This window comes from Oncorhynchus mykiss, chromosome 5, assembly GCF_013265735.2.
Source record: "Oncorhynchus mykiss isolate Arlee chromosome 5, USDA_OmykA_1.1, whole genome shotgun sequence".
Classification (NCBI taxonomy): domain Eukaryota; kingdom Metazoa; phylum Chordata; class Actinopteri; order Salmoniformes; family Salmonidae; genus Oncorhynchus; species Oncorhynchus mykiss.
Genome location: NC_048569.1, coordinates 91442776 through 91468825, shown reverse-complemented (window position 1 = coordinate 91468825; position 26050 = coordinate 91442776). Strand labels below are relative to the sequence as shown.

The 26050-nt window shown below is 43.6% G+C and overlaps 1 protein-coding gene across 2 annotated transcripts in view; it reads right to left on the bottom strand.

The window, feature by feature from the left end:
• LOC110524795 (DENN domain-containing protein 1B) overlaps nt 1–26050 on the bottom strand; it is a 222739-nt gene that overhangs the window by 92760 nt on the left and 103929 nt on the right. For both annotated transcript variants that reach the window (XM_036978765.1, XM_036978766.1), the window contains 3 exons: nt 14378–14478; nt 11867–11912; nt 1474–1575 (listed from right to left, as the gene is read on the bottom strand). In XM_036978765.1, coding sequence (XP_036834660.1) covers nt 1474–1575; nt 11867–11912; nt 14378–14478 — 249 coding nt within the window. The remainder of the gene's footprint in view (nt 1–1473; nt 1576–11866; nt 11913–14377; nt 14479–26050) is intronic.

Sequence of the window (26050 nt, the reverse complement as noted above, 5' to 3'; positions counted from 1 at the left end):
ATAGGAACCATTTTAAAAGCCTATGTACGAGAGGGTGTGTGTGTATAGGAACCATTTTAAAATACTATGTACGAGAGGGTGTGTGTATGGGAACCATTTTAAAATACTATGTACGAGAGGGTGTGTGTGTATAGGAACCATTTTAAAAGCCTATGTACGAGAGGGTGTGTGTGTGTATAGGAACCATTTTAAAATACTATGTACGAGAGGGTGTGTGTGTATAGGAACCATTTTAAAAGCCTATGTACGAGAGGGTGTGTGTATAGGAACCATTTTAAAAGCCTATGTACGAGAGGGTGTGTGTGTATAGAAACCATTTTAAAAGCCTATGTACGAGAGGGTGTGTGTATAGGAACCATTTTAAAATACTATGTACGAGAGGGTGTGTGTATAGGAACCATTTTAAAATACTGTGCATGTGTTTGTGTGTGTGTTAATCAAATTAAACTTTATTGATACACAGATTAGAAGGTGTTATTGCAGGTGCAGTGAAATGTTGTGTTTGTAGCTTCAACAGTACAGGAATAATACCTAGCAATTCGTTCTGAGAGGTTTTTAAACAACTAATTGACTGACGTTGGTTTACATTATTATTTTTCTTATTACATTTATTTTGTAAATATTTTTTTTGGGGGGTGAGGTCAATTGGCACATTTTCTCAGTTTCTCTAGTGATGAATCAGATCAAGCCCAAACTGTGTGATGTATTAGGGTGTTGTAGTTACCAACAGGCCAAAATGCTACATAGTTTAGCTCAAAAAAAACTTGGTTATTAACTACAATGACCATAATCCATTGCGTGCCTACTTGTCCGGTCTGTCTTTTACGCCTTTACGAATGAACGATCGAGGGATAGAGAGCAGTTGCTTCACGAGGTATCTCTACGTGAAAATACATGATCTAAGTTATTGATAGTTGGTATTCAGCAGTCATAAAAGTATGCCTTATTTACTCTGAAGAACTCTACTAAAATAGTGATTTTCTTAGCCAGCAGCTCTATCAAGATGAGACGATGACGTGGAATGAAATAACAAAGTCATTAAATAAAACAAAGGTAATATACACAACAAGTGGAATATTTTATTAAAGTAAAGTAAACGTGAGGGATAATAAGTGATGCAGTACTGGGGCAGTCACTACCATCACGGGACTTTAATTCATAGTTTTATTCTGTGTTGTTACACCATTCAACCCACACAATGCATAGTGCATTGTCTAAACCGAAATCTGTGATTATCTTTTGTAATAATCGAACCGACATCAAAAAGCACTACTAGCAATACAAAACAATACAAACATAATCCAAAAAAGTTCAAAGAAATGAATAAATATTATATATAATGCAGTATTATATATAATGTGACTAGAATACAGTAAATCCATATGAAGTGTGTGTGTACACGTGTGTGTACGTGTGTGTGTGTGTGTGTGTGTGTGTGTGTGTGTACGTGTGTGTGTCTCTCTCTCTACTCACCACGTCACTGGGCAGGTTCTGCAGGTCATTCTGGGGACTCTCTAGTGTGTTGGTGTCAACGTTTAGTATCACTACATCCTCCAACGACCTGCTACGCACTCTCTGAGAGAAGAAACACAGGTTGTCAGCACACATACACCACAATCCTGTTGTTACTCCCTCCTAAAACAGTTTGAAAATATACATCTCCACCTCCATGTCAGACCCAACACAAATGTATTCATGTCAGGGTTTTTAATGGACCCAGAACTCAATACAGAACAATATAATAGCCTGTATTTTTACTGTTGTTTTTATTTCTTTACTTACCTATTGTTCACCTAATACCTTTTTTTGCACTATTGGTTAGACCCTGTAAGTAAGCATTTCACTGTAAGGTCTACTACACTGATGTATTCAGCATTTCACTGTAAGGTCTACTACACTGTTGTATTCAGCATTTCACTGTAAGGTCTACTACACCTGTTGTATTCAGCATTTCACTGTAAGGTCTACTACACCTGTTGTATTCAGCATTTCACTGTAAGGTCTACTACACCTGTTGTATTCAGCATTTCACTGTGAGGTCTACTACACTTGTTGTATTCAGCATTTCACTGTAAGGTCTACTACACCTGTTGTATTCAGCATTTTACTGTAAGGTCTACTACACCTGTTGTATTCAGCATTTCACTGTAAGGTCTACTACACCTGATGTATTCAGCATTTCACTGTAAGGTCTACCTATACCTGTTGTATTCGGCATTTCACTGTAAGGTCTACTACACCTGTTGTATTCGGCATTTCACTGTAAGGTCTACCTACACCTGTTGTATTCGGCATTTCACTGTAAGGTCTACTACACCTGTTGTATTCAGCATTTCACTGTAAGGTCTACTACACCTGTTGTATTCAGCATTTCACTGTAAGGTCTACTACACCTGTTGTATTCAGCATTTCACTGTAAGGTCTACTACACCTGTTGTATTCAGCATTTCACTGTGAGGTCTACTACACCTGTTGTATTCAGCATTTCACTGTAAGGTCTACTACACCTGTTGTATTCAGCATTTCACTGTAAGGTCTACTACACCTGTTGTATTCGGCGCACGTGACAAATAAACTTTGATTTGATTTAATAAAAGTCACACAGACCTGTTTCATTAGCAGTAACCCACGTGTTTGTCTTACAACCAGATATAGACTGACTGACAAGTAACATTTAAAAACTACAGTCATCACAACTCCATACACACAGAAATATACACCAAAATGAGGAAAAACAAACAGAAATACACTCTGCATTAGTCTGCTGTGCTGATAGTTACAAACCATACTATTATGACTGCTGTGCTGATAGTTACAATGTGTGTGTGTGTGTGTGTGTGGGGGGGGGGGGGGGGTGGATCTCTACATTGTCACTTCGGTCTGTGACAGTCAGGGATATGGAGGCTCTCATATACACAATCACATAGTTACGCACACACACACGCAAACTCCCGCACACACACACAAGTAGATGAGCAAGCATACAGGCACATACACACACAGTCATATACAATATGTCACAGTGTCGGCTGAGGAGGCTTGCATGCTGATCTGGTCTAATTATGCGGTGCAGGAGAGAGGGTCTGTCACTGGCACGGTGTGTGATAAATACTGCTGCCGTCACGTACGGCACACACACACACACACACACACACACACACCCTCTGATCTGAAATCCTGCAGCCTTGAACTGTAACAGTGGGATTAAAATGGATTTGATTGAGATTTTTTTGTCAACGATCTACACAACACAGTATAGAACAAAGTGAAAGAAAAATTCTAACTTTTCTTTAAATGAATGGAAAATAAAAACCCATAATATATTTTGATTAAATAAGTATTCAACTCCAATACAACTCTGTTAGAATCACCTTTGTCAGTGATTACAGCTGTGAGTCTTTCTGGGTAAGTCTCTAAGAGCTTTGCACACCTGGATTGTACAATTTGTAAGATACCATTGCTAGACAGACATTTCTTGCCATAGCTTTTCGAGCCAATATAAGTCAAAACTGTACCCAGGCCACTAAGGAACAACGATCAATGACATCTTGGTAAGCAACTCCTGTGTATATTTGACCTTGTGTTTTAGCTAGCAATGCTGCTGAAAGGTGAATTTTTCTCCCAGTGTCTGTTGAAAAGCAGACTGAACCAAGTTTTCCTCGAGGACGTTGCCTGTGCTTAGTTCTATTCCATTTATTTTTATCCTAAAAAAAAACGAACTTATTCCTTGCTGATGACAAGCATACCTATAACATGATGCAGCCTCCACCTTGCTTAAAAAAAAAATGAAGAGTGGTACTCAGTAATGTGTTGTATTTGGATTTGCCCCAAACATAACGCTTTGTTTTCAGGACAAACAGGATGCTTACACCATCCAAAGTGTAATTAATAACTGCACCATGCTCAAGGTGATATTAAATGTCTGTTTTTTTATTTAATTTGATCCATCTACCAATAGTTGCCCTTCTTTGCGAACCACTGGATAACCTGATCTAATCTGTGCTTAAAATTCACTGCTTGAACATACAGATAATTGTATGTGTGTGGTGAAGAGACTGGGTGGTCATTTAAAAAATCATGTTAACCATTTTATTACTGCACACAGAGTCAATGCAACTTATGTGCCTTGTTAAGCACACGTTTACTCCTGAAGTTTAGGCTTGCCATAACAAAAGGGTTGAATGCCTCCCGAATGGTGAAACTACAGACCCGGGTTCGATCCCAGGCTGTGTTGCCTGTGGCTCAGTGCACGCTGACACGGTCACCAGGTGTATGGCGTTACCTCCGACACATTGGTGCGGCTGGCTTCCAGCGTAAGCGAGCAGTGCGTCAAGAAGCAGAGTGGCTTGGCAGGGTCGTGTTTCGGAGGACGCTTGGCTCTCGACATTCGCCTCTCCCGAGTACGGGAGTTGCAGCGATGGGACAAGACTAGAGGTCGACCGATTAATCGGAATGGCTGATTAATTAGGGCCGATTTCAAGTTTTCATAACAAATCGATTTTTTTTAACCTTTATTTAACTAGGCAAGTCAATTAAGAACACATTCTTATTTTCAATGACGGCCTAGGAATGGTGGGTTAACTGCCTTGTTCAGGGGCAGAACGACAGATTTTTACCTTGTCAGCTCGGGGATTCGATCTTGCAACCTTCCGGTTAATAGTCCAACGCTCTAACCACCTGCCTTACATTGCACTCTACGAGGAGCCAGCGTGGCAGGCTGACTACCTGTTACGCGAGTGCAGCAAGAAGCCAAGGTAAGATGCTAGCTAGCATTAAACTTATCTTATAAAAAAACAATCAATCTTAACATAATCACTAGTTAACTACACATGGTTGATGATATTACTAGTTTACCTAGCATGTCCTGCGTTGCATATAATCGATGCGGTGCCTGTTAATTTATCATCGAATCACAGCCTACTTCACCAAACGGGTGATGATTTAACAAGTTGTACCTAACCATAAACATCAATGCCTTTCTTAAAATCAATACACAAGTATATTTTTTTAAACCTGCATATTTATTTAAAATAAATTAATGTTAGCAGGCAATATTAACTGGGGAAATTGTGTCGCTTCTCTTGCGTTCCGTGCAGTCAGGGTATATACAGCAGTTTGGGCCGCCTGGCTCTGTGTGAAGACCCATTTCTTCCAGACAAAGACCATAATTAATTTGCCAGAATTGTACTTAATTATGATATAACATTGAAGGTTGTACAATGTATATTATATACCATATTAATGACCCAAGGCTCGTATTTCTGTGTGTTATGTTATAATTAAGTCTATGATTTGATAGAGCAGTCTGACTGAGCGTAGGTACGCAGCAGCAGGCTCGTAAGCATTCATTCAAACAGCACTTTTGTGTGTTTGCCAGCAGCTCTTCGCTGTGCTTCAAGCATTGAGCAGTTAATGACGTCAAGCCTATCAACTCCCGAGATTAGGCTGGTGTAACCGATGTGAAACAGCTAGCTAGTTAGCGGGGTGCGCGCTAATTGCGTTTCAATCGGTGATGTCACTCGCTCTAAGACCTTGAAGTAGTTGTTCCCCTTGCTCTGCAAGGGCCGCGGCTTTTGTGGAGCGATGGGTAATGATGCTTCGAGGGTGGCTGTTGTCGATGTGTTCCTGGTTCGAGCCCAGGTAGGGGCGAGGAGAGAGGCGGAAGCTATACTGTTACACTGGCAATACTAAAGTGCCTATAAGAATATCCAATAGTCAAAGGTATATGAAATAAAAAGAAATAGTCCTATAATTCCTATTTCTCCTAGAGAAATAGTCCTATAATAACTACAACCTAAAACATCTTACCTGGGAATATTGAAGACTCTTGTTAAAAGGAACCACCAGCTTTCATATGTTCTCGTGTTCTGAGCAAGGAACTTAAACTTGGCTTTTTTACATGGCACATATTGCACTTTTACTTTCTTCTCCAACACTTTTTTTTTGCATTATTTAAACAAAATTGAACATGTGTCATTATTTACTTGAGGCTAAATTGATTTTATTGGTGTATTATATTAAGTTAAAATAAGTGTTCATTCAGTATTGTTGTAATTGTCATTATTACAAATAAATAAATATATATATTTTTTTTAAAGTCTGATTAATCGGTATCAGCTTTTTTTGGTCCTCCAATAATCAGTATCGGTATCAGCGTTGAAAAATCATAATCGGTCGACCTCTAGACAAGACTGTTACTACCAATTGGAAATCAAGAAATTGGGGAGAAAAGGTAAAAAATAATAATTCAAAAATAAGGGTTGAATGCTTGCTTATTGACCGAAGACATTTCAGCTTTGCATTTTTAACTTTTCATTTTTAACTAATCTCTAAACATTTCTAAAAACAGAACTCCACTTCGACATTATGGGGTATTGTGTGTAGATCAGTGACAAAACGTATCAATTTAACCCATTTCAAATGCAGGCTGTAACACAACAAAATGTTGTTCCGGAGGCACAGTAATTGCGTCATACCATCCATACGGTGCCTTCGACCACATCTTCAGATCAACCATAAACTGGATTTAAGGATAAAATACAAATCTAATCCTTGATTCACACATGAATTGTCTGAGAAATTACAATAAATAAATGGAGCTTGGGCTAAGGATAGACTGAATGATACTACGTCTGATTGGCAGTCCTTCAGACATTTGGGAAATAAATGTCTATCTCTGGTTAGACAAGTGAAATGAACATATTTATTTTAATTGTGTATCAGAGAGGGGTGGTAAATCCAGCCAACTTCTGGAAAGTGGTCAAATCTTTGAAACAAAACTCCACCCCCTCGTTGCCCCAGCAGGTTTTGAAAGCCTCTGGTCCCATACGAGACAATTTGGGAAATGTGTAGTACTTTTAGTAACCATTTTACTTCCTCTGGCCACTTGTTTGAAAGGATAGTCTATGGAAATATATCTCATTCCACTAGAGGGAGTCCTTTAGTCACCTGCTGCTCTAATAGACTCACATACTACATTTCTATTTGAACAGTTTGATGTCTATGATGTATTAAGTAGATTTTTTAAGCAAACAGCTGGAGGCAGGGCTTTCTCCTATAGAGCTCCATTTTTATGGAACGGTCTGCCTACCCATGTCAGAGACGCAAACTCGGTCTCAACCTTTAAGTCTCTACTGAAGACTCATCTCTTCAGTGGGTCATATGATTGAGTGTAGTCTGGCCCAGGAGTGGGAGGGTGAACGGAAAGGCTCTGGAGCAACGAACCACCCTTGCTGTCTCTGCCTGGCCGGTTCCCCTCTTTCCACTGGGATTCTCTGCCTCTAACCCTATTACAGGGGCTGAGTCACTGGCTTTACTGGGGCTCTCTCATGCCGTCCCTGGAGGAGGTGCGTCACCTGAGTGGGTTGAGTCACTGATGTGGTCATCCTGTCTGGGTTGGCGCCCCCCCCCCCCCCCCCCCCCCTTAAGTTGTGCCGTGGCGGAGGTCTTTGTGGGCTATACTCAGCCTTGTCTCAGGATGGTAAGTTGGTGGTTGAAGATATCCCTCTAGTGGTGTGGGGGCTGTGCTTTGGCAAAGTGGGTGGGGTTATATCCTTCCTGTTTGGCCCTGTCCGGGGGTGTCCTCGGAGTGGGCCACAGTGTCTCCTGACCCCTCCTGTCTCAGCCTCCAGTATTTATGCTGCAGTAGTTTATGTGTCGGGGGGCTAGGGTCAGTTTGTTATATCTGGAGTACTTCTCCTGTCCTATTCGGTGTCCTGTGTGAATCTAAGTGTGCGTTCTCTAATTCTCTCCTTCTCTCTTTCTCTTTCTCTCTCTCGGAGGACCTGAGCCCTAGGACCATGCCCCAGGACTACCTGACATGATGACTCCTTGCTGTCCCCAGTCCACCTGGCTGTGCTGCTGCTCCAGTTTCAACTGTTCTGCCTTATAATTATTCGACCATGCTGATCATTTATGAACATTTGAACATCTTGGCCATGTTCTGTTATAATCTCCACCCGGCACAGCCAGAAGAGGACTGGCCATCCCACATATGCTCTCTCTAATTCTCTCTTTCTTTCTCTCTCTCGGAGGACCTGAGCCCTAGGACCATGCCCCAGGAATACCTGACATGATGACTCCTTGCTGTCCCCAGTCCACCTGACTGTGCTGCTGCTCCAGTTTCAACTATTCTGCCTTATTATTATTCGACCATGCTGGTCATTTATGAACATTTGAACATCTTGACCATGTTTTGTTATAATCTCCACCCGGCACAGCCAGAAGAGGACTGGCCACCCCACATAGCCTGGTTCCTCTCTAGGTTTCTTCCTAGGTTTTGGCCTTTCTAGGGAGTTTTTCCTAGCCACCGTGCTTCTTCACCTGCATTGCTTGCTGTTTGGGGTTTTAGGCTGGGTTTCTGTACAGCACTTTGAGATATCAGCTGATGTACGAAGGGCTATATAAAATACATTTGATTGATTTTGATTTGATATTAAGTGCCTTGCTAACGATCGATTTAAAGAAATCCACAGGGGCTGATTCATGTGACTACAGCTCACTGCCCCACGCATTGCTGCACCTTTTAACCTGGAGTTATCTGTAAGATTTGTAAAGCGGCATATGTCCTCCCCCCTACATAAAGGCGGAGATCCTTCTGACTTAGCCCAATCTCCAAGTTATCTTGCCTAGGTCAGGTATTAGAATCCCTGGTAAACTCCCAGTTAAGATCCAAGTTATCTTGCCTAGGTCAGGTATTAGAATCCCTGGTAAACTCCCAGTTAAGATATTTTTAAACTTCTCACTCTATTCTAAATATGCACCAGTCTGGTTTCAGACCTGGACATAGCATTGTTTCAGCCACTATGCTTGTTTTAGATGACGGATGACGGTGTTAAATTGCCTAGATCATGAAAAACATTGTGCTGCCTAAAGTATAGACCTTTCCCAGGCATTCGACACCGTTTACCATTCCCTACTCATTCAAAAATCTGTCTGAAATAAGCCTGGAACAGGAGACTTGCGTTAAGAACTATGACAGACAGAACACAATGTGTGCTTTTTGAAGGTTTATATTTTTTGGGAGAAAAATATTGCCTCTCAAAGAACAGCAGGAAGCAGATTGTCAACTTTCATGCCAGTTCATGACTATGGTGACACCATGCAGCAGCCACTACTCTTAAAACCTTGGATGCCGTTTACAATAACGCCCTTGGCTTTATTACAGGTGACTGTTTTAATACTCCTCACTGCTTCCTGTATCAGAAGGTCGGCTGGACATCACTAAAGTCCAGTACAACACTTCATTACTCCTTTGTTTACAAAGCTCTTCTCCACAAGCTTCCAACATACCTCACTTCCCTGTTGAAAAAACATAAGATACCAAACCCCGTTCGCAGGTTTGGTTACCTCTCGAGGTCCCGCTCGTCCCCACAAAGTTTGTTAAATACGCCTTTAGTTTGAATGGAATTCCTTACAAAACAAATTACACCTGATGGTTCTGATAGGGCAGTTGTTAAATGAGTTCACTGAAGTGTGAAATTATTTCAGCTGATTATTATAACTTGTTGTAATAACCTGATGTAATGTATTTACAACAGTCTGATAGTTGTTAATCTTGCTGTTGCTGTTGTCATGACGTTGGCCTGGGGGTAGGTTTATGACAGTCATAAATACCTCTTCCCCCCTTTTTCCTCTCTCTACCCTACTGATGTTACATTTGCAAACAAAACCCTTGGTTAACATAGAGATTCTGGGAACATCAGAAGGTGGGGGGAAATGAACTATATTCTGGTATTCCGACCAATTGAACATATGCGGTGGTACGTAATGAATATGATGTCAATTCGGTTGTCATCTGAGACATTCTCATCAATGATAAGATGACAAACTCTACAGTGGAAAGTCTACACATCAGAGTTATCCGATTCACATGGAATTGTTGTTCAATTTAAATGTTTGAATATTAAATTATTTGTGATGGGATGAAATGTGATTTTAGCTTCTAAAATGTGAGATTTGGGTTTTCATAAGGTAGGGCTCTGCTCAATCAGTGGCCCGCCCCTGTGAATGGACATGGGCTATAAAACCTTTCAAACATGCCCTCCTCTCCCTTCCTATATAAGTCTTGACGACAATATAACCTCCTGTTCCAAGGATGTGAGGACGACAGTCCGATGTCAGAATGGTTCGGATAATAACTACAGAATGAAGCCAACATCAGCGTGAGCTTGGTTGCGAATGGTATGAACTCTTAACTCTTATTCTCTACAGAAGTGATACCTCCTAGCTGTTGAGTTAGCAACAGCAGCTGCAAACGCAGGTTAGGAAGGAACAGACAGAGTATCCTATCCACCACACAACGACGTTACTACAACGTATCCAATTGACCACCAGAGACATTCTTCAAAGGACAAAGGACTCGGTTTGGCAACACGGCCTTCCATCTACCACCAACCTACTGAAGCGCAGCTCAGAGTAAATATTTATTGCGGTAATTTAGAATGCAAAAGATACTGTATTTACGATAGCACAGCTTCGCCCTTTGTTCCTCAGTCTTCCCGCTCTTTCACTCAAACCCAGCCCTTCTCTTTTGTGTAACCAGCTGTCATATCTGTTCCGTCCGCTAGGGACGTTTTCCTTTATGGCATAATTTGTAATCAAGTTATGATTTAATGATGTGTATGTGTAATTCTGTGTGATTAGTTAGGTATTTAGTAAATAAATAATTAAACCCAACTTTGAATTGCTGATTCAACTTGTTATCCAGGGTTCGTGCAGATAACCAAGAATTTACAACTTTCAGATGAGACTGAATTAAGATGACGATTAATATTGACTGCTATTGATGTAAAATATTATTAGGTCTTCAAGAGTTTATTCGGAAGATAACAGCTCTATAAATATTATTTCGTGGTTCCCCGACTCTCTAGTTAATTACATTTACATGATTAGCTCAATCGGGTAATATTAATTACGGAGAAATTATTTTATAGAATAGCATGTCATTTCACTTAATCCGGCATAGCCAAAGACACGACACTGTATTGATGTTATGTTTGTCCTCAGGGCACCATTGTAAATAAGACACTGACCTCAATTGGTCTCCCCTCAATTAATAAAAGTTAATAAAATAATTATAAAACACAGTGATAGATCTACTTCCGCCCAACAGACCAGATCTCAATAATGAAGCACAAAAGCTCTTTGTCTTGAGGAAACTCTGTCCCTGTCTTTCCCTGTCTTTGTTGCTCCTGTCTCTGTCTTTGTCTTGAGGAAACTCTGTCCCTGTCTTTCCCTGTCTTTGTTGCTCCTGTCTCTGTCTCTGTCTTTGTCTTGAGGAAACTATTTTCCTGTCATTCCCTGTCTTTGTTGCTCCTGTCTCTGTCTCTGTCTTTGTCTTGAGGAAACTCTTTTCCTGTCATTCCCTGTCTTTGTTGCTCCTGTCTCTGTCTTTGTCTTGAGGAAACTCTTTTCCTGTCATTCCCTGTCTTTGTTGCTCCTGTCTCTGTCTTTGTCTCTGTCTATTTCTGTATTTCTGGTAAGCAGGCACACAACAGAGACAGAGAGAGAGAGAGAGAGAGAGAGAGAGAGAGAGAGAGAGAGAGAGAGAGAGAGAGAGAGAAAAGGAACAACATTGTCAACATTCTTTCATATTTGTTCCCAGTGTTGGATGCGTCAAAATAAATATTGCATCATTAAAATTCCAAATAGTGTGGAGAATTTAACAGCTTCATTAATTTACACAGCTGCAATCCACTCCACAGTACAACTGTCCATATCCCCTCCACAGTGACAAATATGTTTAAATACTAGATATAAAAATATAGAAAAGGAAAAAACACTTAATGAATTGAAATCAAATATAGTGGGGCAGATTCAGAATCAGACTATGATGAAGATGTAATATGATGTGAGTGTGACGTACCTCGAGCAGGCTGAGATGAACTCCTACCAGGTATGGCATGGGGGCACTATGGACGGAATCATTTGAAAGAAGGATTTGAGTCAGGACTAAAATTATTCAAGATAATGACTACTTGAAATGATTATTGTAATTGGGACAAATATGGTCAAATAAAGATCAGATAAACATAAGCAACAAGTAAAATAAACATGTTTTTAGTTATTACAATGATGTTACTGTGTCTTCAGCAAAACAATCCTCTACTTCAGATAATTGCCTACAAATAACGCTATTTACTTATCCTTTTCCAACTGAGACCATTACAACTGTAACGAGACATACAGTATATACTGTTATTCATAAATCAAGCCTCAGAGCTGTCCTTGTAACCCAATCAGCTAGCGGCAGAGAGGACCAGGAGGACATGCCTGCACCGTCTAACATCATTAACGCCTCACACACTTCCCCGAAACGACCACCGCCAGCTCTCAACCAGGAAAACCGCATTACTCTGACTGGGGAACGTCACTAGTCTCGAGGCTTGGCAGGGCAGGGCTGGGAGTGTGTGTGGGTCCGATTGTGTTCTGTGGCCGCTGCCTCAATCAGGTTAGCTGATTTAATATGTTCTGTTCTTTCTCTGTAACAGCTGGTCTGCTATAGGTCTGTCACAATACTGTAACCGCTATCCCTTGCAGACACACAGACACACGGTGCTGGAGTCATGGTATAAGACATGGTTAACTCTGTTTGAGACGGTGTATTTGACGGAGGGTACACCCATTATTATTATTATTATTATATCAAAACATGATCAGTATTGAAGGGATACGTCGGTATCTTAGCAACGTGGCTTTTTATCTACTTCCCCAGAGTCCGATCAACTCCTGGTTAACAGTTTTATGTCTCTGCATCCAGTATAAAGGAAGTTAAAGGTAGTTTCACGAGCCAACGCTAACTAGTGTGACTGGAAGTCTATGGGTATATCTACTAGTGGGCTGGGAATCACATTTAGATGACAGTGAACAACAGCTCTTACACGATGCACAAACATTACAGTAAACTTATATGAATTAAATATTCTACTATATACTATATTCTACTATGATAATGAATATAAATACAGTATGTTATGTCAGTGGCTGTGTCAAATTATGGCACTGACTCTCAGAAATCCATAGGTTATGTTCTGGATCGATCGACCTAATTTAGGATAAATTGTGTGTAAATATGTCTTCAGTCAACGTCAAGTCAGACTAGTTAGATTAGTGTTGGATTCAGTCAACGTCCAAGTCAGACTAGTTAGATTAGTGTTGGATTCAGTCAACGTCCAGTCAGACTAGTTAGATTAGTGTTGGATTCAGTCAACGTCCAGTCAGACTAGTTAGATTAGTGTTGGATTCAGTCAACGTCCAGTCAGACTAGTTAGATTAGTGTTGGATTCAGTCAACGTCCAAGTCAGACTAGTTAGATTAGTGTTGGATTCAGTCAACGTCCAGTCAGACTAGTTAGATTAGTGTTGGATTCAGTCAACGTCCAGTCAGACTAGTTAGATTAGTGTTGGATTCAGTCAACGTCCAGTCAGACTAGTTAGATTAGTGTTGGATTCAGTCAACGTCCAGTCAGACTAGTTAGATTAGTGTTGGATTCAGTCAACGTCCAGTCAGACTAGTTAGGTTAGTGTTGGATTCAGTCAACGTCCAGTCAGACTAGTTAGATTAGTGTTGGATTCAGTCAACGTCCAGTCAGACTAGTTAGAATAGTGTTGGATTCAGTCAACGTCCAAGTCAGACTAGTTAGATGAGTGTTGGATTCAGTCAACGTCCAGTCAGACTAGTTAGATTAGTGTTGGATTCAGTCAACGTCCAGTCAGACTAGTTAGATTAGTGTTGGATTCAGTCAACGTCCAGTCAGACTAGTTAGATTAGTGTTGGATTCAGTCAACGTCCAGTCAGACTAGTTAGATTAGTGTTGGATTCAGTCAACGTCCAGTCAGACTAGTTAGATTAGTGTTGGATTCAGTCAACGTCCAGTCAGACTAGTTAGATTAGTGTTGGATTCAGTCAACGTCCAGTCAGACTAGTTAGATTAGTGTTGGATTCAGTCAACGTCCAAGTCAGACTAGTTAGATTAGTGTTGGATTCAGTCAACGTCCAGTCAGACTAGTTAGATTAGTGTTGGATTCAGTCAACGTCCAGTCAGACTAGTTAGATTAGTGTTGGATTCAGTCAACGTCCAAGTCAGACTAGTTAGATTAGTGTTGGATTCAGTCAACGTCCAGTCAGACTAGTTAGATTAGTGTTAGATTCAGTCAACGTCCAGTCAGACTAGTTAGATGAGTGTTGGATTCAGTCAACGTCCAGTCAGACTAGTTAGATTAGTGTTGGATAAGTGAAGACATGGACAGATTGCTGCCAACAGAATCAAATAGAAAGACCATTCACACGGTTCATTACGGAGCAAAACCTCACTGGGTAATAATGTGAGAGGAATGAGAAGAGGGCGGTGAATGTGCGTCCATTAGCTGAGTCTTACCAGCAGTAGTCCAGGAGATGTGGAGGCAGTACAGGGATGTAGATGTGTTGCCAGTACATGGGGTACAACATGGCAGCTGAACCGTGGACACACGCTGTTAACTACGGAGAGACGAGAGGGACAAACACAACACAATATATTATAATAGAGACCCTCGAGGACAGAACTACCACTGGTTTTCATTTTAAAGGTAGATTCAGCAAGAGAACAAATGTCATCTTGCTAAATGTACCTTTAAGAAGCTTCACATTTTAAGGAAACACCAAAATATTTAAAACCAAAGCACAGAGTATTGTATTGTAAATGCTGTTGGGGGAAGAGACTGTATGATCCGTTGTGTTACTGCTGCCAACGTATACCTCCCAACGAACCCCGTTAGTCAACACGGAACCCCGTTAGTCAACACGGAACCCCGTTAGTCAACACGGAACCCCGTTAGTCAACACGGAACCCCGTTAGTCAACACGAACCCCGTTAGTCAACACGGAGCCCCGTTAGTCAACACGGAGCCCGTTAGTCAACACGGAGCCCCGTTAGTCAACACGGAGCCCCGTTAGTCAACACGGAGCCCCGTTAGTCAACACGGAGCCCCGTTAGTCAACACGGAGCCCCGTTAGTCAACACGGAGCCCCGTTAGTCAACACGGAGCCCCGTTAGTCAACACGGAGCCCCGTTAGTCAACACGGAACCCCGTTAGTCAACACGGAACCCCGTTAGTCAACACGGAACCCCGTTAGTCAACACGGAACCCCGTTAGTCAACATGAACCCCGTTAGTCAACATGAACCCTGTTCGTCAACACTGAACCCTGTCAGTCAACACTGAACCCTGTCAGTCAACACTGAACCCTGTCAGTCAACACTGAACCCTGTCAGTCAACACTGAACCCTGTCAGTCAACATGAACCATGTTAGTCAACATGAAGAGAACTAGACAGAAGACAAGTTGATTTTAGTTTTAGGATATAATGTCAAATGACAGAGAGGTCATTTATATCACTTGACCACCTAGTTATTGTAATGACCTAGACACACACGCGCACACACCCACACTCACGTGCACACACTCACGTGCACACACACGGGCAGGCTCGCTAGCTCATCCTGCAGATTAAAATAACATGATTAAATATGGAAAGACAACAGTGGTCTGAGGGCTCCGTGGGGACTTCATTAGGGCAAATTGCCAAAGAATGAAACATGAGTCAGCCAAGAGAGACCGTTAACACTAGCGCTACGGGCTGGGTCAATACCCCTGGGACCTGGGAGAAGCCGCTCCGCTTGGAGACTTCACAGCAAAGTGTGAACCGCACACACACACACACACACGCACACACTACCAGGAGACCTCTTGCCAACTAGCCAGCCAATGTCAACTGGCTGGAGAGCAAGCGAAAGCGGCCAAGCTTGGAGACTTAACTGAACTGATGCAAAGAGCACCCCCTTTAAAGAAAGATCCTGAACGCCTGCGTAGCCTTAACAGATGAGCAGTGTGTGTGTGTGTGTGTGTGTGTCTGTCTGTCTGTGTGTGTTTCTGTGTGTGTCTGTGTGTGTGTGTCTGTGTGTGTGTGTCTGTGTGTGTGTGTGTGTGTGTGTGTGTGTGTGTGTGTGTGTGTGTATGTGTGTGTGTGTATGTGTGTGTTTTGGGGCAGGGAGGTTCAACCTTTTCATTTGTCATTAATAGAGAGAGGCCGCTATCATTTATTTTCCTAGAGTCAGACCATCGTTAAGGCTTTAATCAACTTTTAATTGGTGTCTTGCTCCAAATATCTGCATATGCATATTCACTCTCTGCCTCCTTCAAATAAAATACAACAATGCTACAGTCTTGTCAGATTTAATTCCCCAGCAAACATTTTTCTTTCTAAGGAGGAAATAAATCAATTGTATGAATATTAATGAGAGGGTGTATCAGTTGGAGAAAGGAGAGTATATCAAAGCTGTGTTGCCCTTCTCCCCCTTCTAGTAAACGGTGACAGTATAAACCTATTAAATAATGATGAAGAGAGGTCATTGGATCAGCGGTGGAGGGCCTCTCGTCATTCGCAGGCCCTCCTCAGGGAGACAGAGACAGAGGAGGGCTCACCCGTTGGTACCAGGAGGTAATGGGACAGAAAAACTAGCTAACCAACTCCAATTATCTCAGCCACACTGAGGTTTCAAGGTAAGCTTCACTTAGCTCCCAATTGGCCTGCTTCACTCCCAGGTTAAAAGACAAGAGGTACTATCTCTCACTTCTAAGGACGGGGGAGACGAGAGGGTGGGGGTTCTACTGAAACCAAGAAAAACATTAAAAAAACTAGAATTAGATATGATGTGCTCCTCCTCCCTACAGACCTACTCGTCAGGAAGAAGATACGGTTGTAGAAAAGGAATGGCACACATATTTCCTCTCAAATCTAACTCCAAACAACCCGTATCTACAGCCATATATAACCCTAAACAACCTGTATCTACAGCCATATATAACCCTAAACAACCCGTATCTACAGCCATATATAACCCTAAACAACCTGTATCTACAGCCATATATAACCCTAAACAACCTGTATCTACAGCCATATATAACCCCAAACAACCCGTATCTATAGCCATATATAACCCCAAACAACCTGTATCTACAGCCATATATAACCCCAAACAACCTGTATCTACAGCCATATATAACCCAGAACAACCCATATCTACAGCCATATATAACCCCAAACAACCTGTATCTACAGCCATATATAACCCCAAACAACCCGTATCTATAGCCATATATAACCCCAAACAACCTGTATCTACAGCCATATATAACCCTAAACAACCTGTATCTACAGCCATATATAACCCCAAACAACCTGTATCTATAGCCATATATAACCCCAAACAACCTGTATCTACAGCCATATATAACCCTAAACAACCTGTATCTACAGCCATATATAACCCCAAACAACCTGTATCTACAGCCATATATAACCCAGAACAACCTGTATCTACAGCCATATATAACCCTAAACAACCTGTATCTACAGCCATATATAACCCTAAACAACCTGTATCTACAGCCATATATAACCCCAAACAACCCGTATCTATAGCCATATATAACCCCAAACAACCTGTATCTACAGCCATATATAACCCCAAACAACCTGTATCTACAGCCATATATAACCCCAAACAACCTGTATCTACAGCCATATATAACCCTAAACAACCTGTATCTACAGCCATATATAACCCCAAACAACCTGTATCTACAGCCATATATAACCCCAAACAACCTGTATCTACAGCCATATATAACCCTAAACAACCTGTATCTACAGCCATATATAACCCCAAACAACCTGTATCTACAGCCATATATAACCCCAAACAACCTGTATCTACAGCCATATATAACCCCAAACAACCCGTATCTACAGCCATATATAACCCTAAACAACCCGTATCTACAGCCATATATAACCCCAAACAACCCGTATCTAGTCTTATATAACCCCAAACAACCTGTATCTACAGCCATATATAACCCCAAACAACACGTATCTACAGCCATATATAACCCTAAACAACACGTATCTACAGCCATATATAACCCAGAACAACCCATATCTACAGCCATATATAACCCAGAACAACCCATATCTACAGCCATATATAACCCCAAACAACCTGTATCTACAGCCATATATAACCCTAAACAACCTGTATCTACAGCCATATATAACCCTAAACAACACGTATCTACAGCCATATATAACCCCAAACAACCCGTATCTATAGCCATATATAAACCCAAACAACCTGTATCTACAGCCATATATAACCCCAAACAACCCGTATCTATAGCCATATATAACCCTAAACAACCTGTATCTACAGCCATATATAACCCCAAACAACCTGTATCTACAGCCATATATAACCCTAAACAACACGTATCTACAGCCATATATAACCCAGAACAACCCATATCTACAGCCATATATAACCCTAAACAACCTGTATCTACAGCCATATATAACCCCAAACAACCTGTATCTACAGCCATATATAACCCTAAACAACCTGTATCTACAGCCATATATAACCCCAAACAACCTGTATCTACAGCCATATATAACCCTAAACAACCTGTATCTACAGCCATATATAACCCCAAACAACCTGTATCTACAGCCATATATAACCCTAAACAACCTGTATCTACAGCCATATATAACCCCAAACAACCCGTATCTACAGCCATATATAACCCCAAACAACCCGTATCTATAGCCATATATAACCCCAAACAACCTGTATCTACAGCCATATATAACCCTAAACAACCTGTATCTACAGCCATATATAACCCTAAACAACACGTATCTACAGCCATATATAACCCCAAACAACCTGTATCTACAGCCATATATAACCCCAAACAACACATATCTACAGCCATATATAACCCCAAACAACCTGTATCTACAGCCATATATAACCCAGAACAACCCATATCTACAGCCATATATAACCCTAAACAACCCATATCTACATCCATATATAACCCTAAACAACCCGTATCTACAGCCATATATAACCCTAAACAACCCGTATCTAGTCTTATTTAACCCTAAACAACCCGTATCTATCTCCAGCCATATATAACCCCCAACAACCCGTATCTCCAGCCATATATAACCCCAAACAACCCGTATCTACAGCCATATATAACCCCAAACAACCCGTATCTCCAGCCATATATAACCCCAAACAACCTGTATCTACAGCCATATATAACCCTAAACAACCCATATCTACAGCCATATAACCCTAAACAACCCGTATCTACAGCCATATATAACCCCAAACAACCCGTATCTACAGCCATATATAACCCTAAACAACCCATATCTACAGCCATATATAACCCTAAACAACCCGTATCTACAGTCTTATATAACCCTAAACAACCCGTATCTATCTCCAGCCATATATAACCCCAAACAACCCGTATCTCCAGCCATATATAACCCCAAACATCCCGTATCTACAGCCATATATAACCCCAAACAACCTGTATCTACAGCCATATATAACCCTAAACAACCCATATCTACATCCATATATAACCCTAAACAACCCGTACCCATCTACAGCCATAAATAACCCCAAACAACTCGTATCCATAGCCATATATAACCCCAAACAACCTGTATCTCCAGCCATATATAACCCCAAACAACCCATATCCATAGCCATATATAACCCTAAACAACCCGTATCCATCTACAGCCATAAATAACCCTAAACAACCTGTACCCATCCACAGCCATATATAACCCAAAACAACCCGTATGTACCCATCTACAACATATATAACCCCAAACAACCCGTACCCATCTACAACCCCAAACAACCCGTACCCATCTACAACCCCAAACAACCCGTACCCATCTACAACCCCAAACAACCCGTACCCATCTACAACCCCGTACCCATCTACAACCCCAAACAACCCGTACCCATCTACAACCCCAAACAACCCCGTACCCATCTACAACCCCAAACAACCCCGTACCCATCTACAACCCCAAACAACCCGTACCCATCTACAACCCCAAACAACCCGTACCCATCTACAACCCCAAACAACCCGTACCCATCTACAACCCCAAACAACCCCGTACCCATCTACAACCCCAAACAACCCCGTACCCATCTACAACCCCAAACAACCGGTACCCATCTACAACCCCAAACAACCCGTACCCATCTACAACCCCAAACAACCCGTACCCATCTACAACCCCAAACAACCGGTACCCATCTACAGCCCCAAACAACCCGTACCCATCTACAACCCCAAACAACCGGTACCCATCTACAACCCCAAACAACCCGTACCCATCTACAACCCCAAACAAGCCGTACCCATCTACAACCCCAAACAACCCGTACCCATCTACAACCCCAAACAACCCGTACCCATCTACAACCCTAAACAACCCGTACCCATCTACAACCCCAAACAACCCGTACCCATCTACAACCCCAAACAACCCGTACCCATCTACAACCCTAAACAACCCGTACCCATCTACAACCCCAAACAACCCGTACCCATCTACAACCCCAAACAACCCGTACCCATCTACAACCCCAAACAACCCGTACCCATCTACAACCCCAAACAACCCGTACCCATCTACAACCCCAAACAACCCATACCCATCTACAACCCCAAACAACCCGTACCCATCTACAACCCCAAACAACCCCGTACCCATCTACAACCCCAAACAACCCGTACCCATCTACAACCCCAAACAACCCGTACCCATCTACAACCCTAAACAACCCCGTACCCATCTACAACCCCAAACAACCGGTACCCATCTACAGCCCTAAACAACCGGTACCCATCTACAGCCCTAAACAACCCGTACCCATCTACAACCCCAAACAACCCCGTACCCATCTACAACCCCAAACAACCCCGTACCCATCTACAACCCCAAACAACCCGTACCCATCTACAACCCTAAACAACCCTTACCCATCTACAACCCTAAACAACCCTTACCCATCTACAACCCTAAACAACCCGTACCCATCTACAACCCTAAACAACCCTTACCCATCTACAACCCTAAACAACCCTTACCCATCTACAACCCTAAACAACCCTTACCCATCTACAACCCTAAACAACCCGTACCCATCTACAGCCCTAAACAACCCGTACCCATCTACAGCCCCAAACAACCCGTACCCATCTACAGCCCCAAACAACCCGTACCCATCTACAGCCCCAAACAACCCGTACCCATCTACAGCCCTAAACAACCCGTACCCATCTACAGCCAGCTACAGGTTTGAAAGACCATTAAATAAAATATAGAAGAAAAAAACCAAAAAAAGAGAGAGAGGAGAAATATGTAATCATTTTTTTTATTTCTTTCTCAAGGGGCTGCAGCAGAGAGAGAAGGTATAATAAATAATAGATGTGTGGAACTAAATGTCTTTATACGCTCCACACAAGACCAGGTGCTTAATATTCCTGGTGCTTAATATTCCATTCAATGGAGAATCACAGATACAGTCCCCAAGAACAAATAGTGGATTAGGCCTGCTTTAGCTGCTGGCTCTGGCCCTTTGGGACCTAGGGTCTTCCCAGTAATGAGGTACCTCAGCCGCTTCTCTGGCTGGCTGGCTGGCTGTGTGTGTGCGTGTGCGTGTGTGTGTGTGTGTGTGTGTGTGTGTCAGATGGGTCAGATTTTATACAGCCTGCTTCTGAAGGCACCAGAGCCCATGGAGCCCTGACATCTCTCCTGAGACCGGCCAGCACTCACATAAACTGACCACATTAAAGACAGAACACTAGAAACTGGACAAATTAATGCTGCCTCTCCCCTTAACAGGAAACAGCAAGCTGTGGACCCTGTGTACCAACTAGTATTCTAATTCTACATAACTGTTAGTAATTCAACAATACTTTTGGCCCAATAAATACCCACTGTTAATTCAGTTTAATAAAAAAAATGTAAAAGAAATGCTTGCCAGACCTGCCTCAAGAAAGTTATGGTTGTATAGGGAACTAAAAACATACACAACCGGCGTGTGAGAACAAGCAGCTCAGACGAATGCGGTTAAATCAGTGATCTTTGGGGAATGTGGGTGACAGCAGACAGCTAATTATCAAACACACCGTTGTTAGCCATCAAAGAGCATGTCACATCACTTTCACAGGGGTCTGTTGTCTTATTCCGATGAGCTTTGTTACTCTGCCTGCTGAACATCTGCCTGAACAAGCAGACCAGGCCCACGCTCTCAGAGTTATGCTCCCCAACAGGAGACCCTGCAACATATTATATTACAAACTGGGTGGTTCGAACCCTGAATGCTGATAGGCTGACAGCCGTGGTATATCAGACCGTATACCATGGGTATGACAAAACATGTATTTTTACTGCTCTAATTACATTGGTAACCAGTTTATAATAGCAGTAAGGCACCTTGGGGGTTTGTGGTATATGGCCAATATACCACGGCAAAGGGCTGTATCCAGGCACTCCACGTTGTGTCGTGCATAAGAACAGCCCTTCGCCGTGGTATATTGGCCATATACCACACCCCCTCTGGCCTTATTGCTTAAATATATGCATTAAGCAGATGCTTTTATCATGCATGCCTAAAAATGTTTACGTATGGGTGGTCCCGGGAATCGAACCCACTATCCTTTACAAACTAAACACTGTATTTGTCCTGTCCTGTTCAAACTCCACTATAGAATCTACTATATCCACACCATTATTTAACTGGTTTGAACTGGTCTGGGGGAGGAATAGGCAACATCAACAACACCTGCTGACCTCAATTCTCAACTCTCCTGCTCTGCCTGTTCTCCACTCCTCTTCTTCCCTCCCTCCAACCCCATGCATCTCCTCTCCTCCTCTACCTTCTGCTCTCTCCTATCCTTCCCTCTCCTCCTCTACCTTCTGCTCTCTCCTCCTCTACCTTCTGCTCTCTCCTATCCCTCCCTCTCCTCTCCACCTTCTGCTCTCTCCTATCCTTCCCTCTCCTATCCTCCTCTACCTTCTGCTCTCTCCTATCCTTCCCTCTCCTCTCCTCCTCTACCTTCTGCTCTCTCCTATCCTTCCCTCTCCTCCTCTACCTTCTTCTCTCTGCTATCTCTCCTCCCCGTATTTCTCTCCTCCTCTACTCCCCCATCCAGAGCTAGACACCCAATTATCTCTGTTCTGCACTCTCTGTGTGTCTGTGCCGACAAACGCCTTGTGTCAGAGCAGAGCCACACAGGTGTGCCACTAACAAGTATGTGACACTCAGACACAGAGAAAGAGGACACATGGCAGTAACACCAGGACTCCCACACACACACACACACACACACAATCTGGGGAACAAAAACCCAGACTACATGACGCTTTAACAACCAGCCACCAGAAAAGAAGCTATAGGGACGAGAAAGAAAAGAGAGAGAGAAAGAAAGCAGACAGAGAGAACAAGAGACATAAAGAAAGCAACTTGGAGCAAGAGAGAAAGAGAGCAGCGACAGACAGAAAGAGAGAGCAGGGAGAGACAGAAAGAGAAAGCAGCGAGAGACAGAGAGAGAGAGAGAGAGAGAGAGAGAGAGAGAGAGAAAGAGCAGCGAGAGACAGCGAGAGACAGTGAGAGAGAGAGCGAGAGAGAGAGCGAGAGAGAGAGCGAGAGAGAGAGAGAGACAGAAAGAGAGAGAGAGAGAGAGAGAGAAAGAGCAGCGAGAGACAGAAAGAAAGAGCAGGGAGAGACAGCAGCGAGAGACAGAAAGAAAGAGCAGGGAGAGACAGAAAGAGAGAGCAGGGAGAGACAGAAAGAAAGAGCAGGGAGAGACAGAAAGAGAGAGCAGGGAGAGACAGAAAGAGAAAGCAGCGAGAGACAGAGAGAGAGAGAGAGAGAGAGAGAGAAAGAGCAGCGAGAGACAGAAAGAAAGAGCAGGGAGAGACAGCAGCGAGAGACAGAAAGAAAGAGCAGGGAGAGACAGAAAGAGAGAGCAGGGAGAGACAGAAAGAAAGAGCAGGGAGAGACAGAAAGAGAGAGCAGGGAGAGACAGAAAGAAAGAGCAGGGAGAGACAGAAAGAGAAAGCAGCGAGAGAGAGAGAGAGAAAGAGCAGCGAGAGACAGCGAGAGACAGTGAGAGAGAGAGCGAGAGAGAGAGCGAGAGAGAGAGCGAGAGAGAGAGAGAGACAGAAAGAGAGAGACAGAAAGAGAGAGAGAGAGAGAGCAAACAACTCTGGTCCTCAAAGCCAGTTCCACTGCGTTTTTTAATTGTTCCCCTCTAATCAGGGACTGATTTAGACCTGGGACACCAGGTGGGTGATTCCCCTCTAATCAGGGACTGATTTAGACCTGGGACACCTGGTGGGTGTAATTAATTATCAGGTAGAACAGAAAACCAGCAGGCTCCAGACCTCGTAGGGTCAGAGTTGAATAACCCTGGACTAGAGAGAAGCGGATAGTAAGAAGTGAGAAGTCAGTGACTGACTGCCTGAGGTGGTGAGTCAGTCAGTCAGTCACTCAGGGCCGTGGTGCAGTCAGTCAGTCAGTCACTCAGGGCCGTGGTGCAGTCAGTCAGTCAGTCACTCAGGGCTGTGGTGCAGGCACTCAGTCAGTCACTCAGGACCGTAGTGCAGTCAGTCAGTCACTCAGGGCCGTGGTGCAGTCAGTCAGTCAGTCACTCAGGGCTGTGGTGCAGGCACTCAGTCAGTCACTCAGGACCGTAGTGCAGTCAGTCAGTCACTCAGGGCCGTGGTGCAGTCAGTCAGTCAGTCACTCAGGGCTGTGGTGCAGGCACTCAGTCAGTCACTCAGGACCGTAGTGCAGTCAGTCAGTCACTCAGGGCCGTGGTGCAGTCAGTCAGTCAGTCACTCAGGGCTGTGGTGCAGTCAGTCAGTCAGTTACTCAGGGCCGTGGTGCAGTCAGTCAGTCAGTTACTCAGGGCCGTGGTGCAGTCAGTCAGTCAGTCACTCAGGGCCATGGTGCAGTCAGTCAGTCAGTCACTCAGGGCTGTGGTGCAGTCAGTCAGTCAGTCACTCACTCAGGGCTGTGGTGCAGTCAGTCAGTCACTCACTCAGGGCTGTGGTGCAGTCAGTCAGTCAGTCACTCAGGGCTGTGGTGCAGTCAGTCAGTCACTCAGGGCCGTGGTGCAGTCAGTCAGTCAGTCACTCAGGGCCGTGGTGCAGTCAGTCAGTCACTCAGGGCCGTGGTGCAGTCAGTCAGTCAGTCAGTCACTCAGGGCTGTGGTGCAGTCAGTCAGTCAGTCACTCAGGGCTGTGGTGCAGTCAGTCAGTCAGTCACTCAGGGCTGTGGTGCAGTCAGTCAGTCAGTCACTCAGGGCCGTGGTGCAGTCAGTCAGTCAGTCACTCAGGGCCGTGGTGCAGTCAGTCAGTCACTCAGGGCCGTGGTGCAGTCAGTCAGTCAGTCAGTCACTCAGGGCTGTGGTGCAGTCAGTCAGTCAGTCACTCAGGGCTGTGGTGCAGTCAGTCAGTCAGTCACTCAGGGCCGTGGTGCAGTCAGGCAGTCAGTCACTCAGGGCCGTGGTGCAGTCAGTCAGTCAGTCACTCAGGGCCGTGGTGCAGTCAGTCAGTCAGTCACTCAGGGCTGTGGTGCAGTCAGTCAGTCAGTCACTCAGGGCTGTGGTGCAGTCAGTCAGTCAGTCAGGGCTGTGGTGCAATCAGTCACTCAGGGCCGTGGTGGATGGATAGTCCTAGTTATCATAGTACTGACAGCATGTTAAGAAGGCTGCTGTCAGGGCTGGGGCCTGCCGACACACCCACTGAGGGGCCCAGGGAGACCAGGGGAGATGAAAGACACAGAGCCTTCCCAGCTGACTAGTTAGAGGGGGCCTGATGCAGCACAATTACTGTATTCGGCGGCATGACAAGCCTGCACGCTCGATTGGCTTCCTCGGCCATCGCACCGCACCACGCCTTTAAAACAGTGGTACCACTCACCTCCGGTCACAAAACAGCAATAAGTCAACTGATGCACCATCATGATTTATTCCTTTGCTGTTGGGCGCTGGCAGGAAAGCCGCCATGTTCTGCTAGACTGACACAGCGGAATCACTAAAGGCCCTGACACACAGGGAAGGATCTCTGCTATGCCTGGAGCCCAGATAATGTATGCTGTCTCT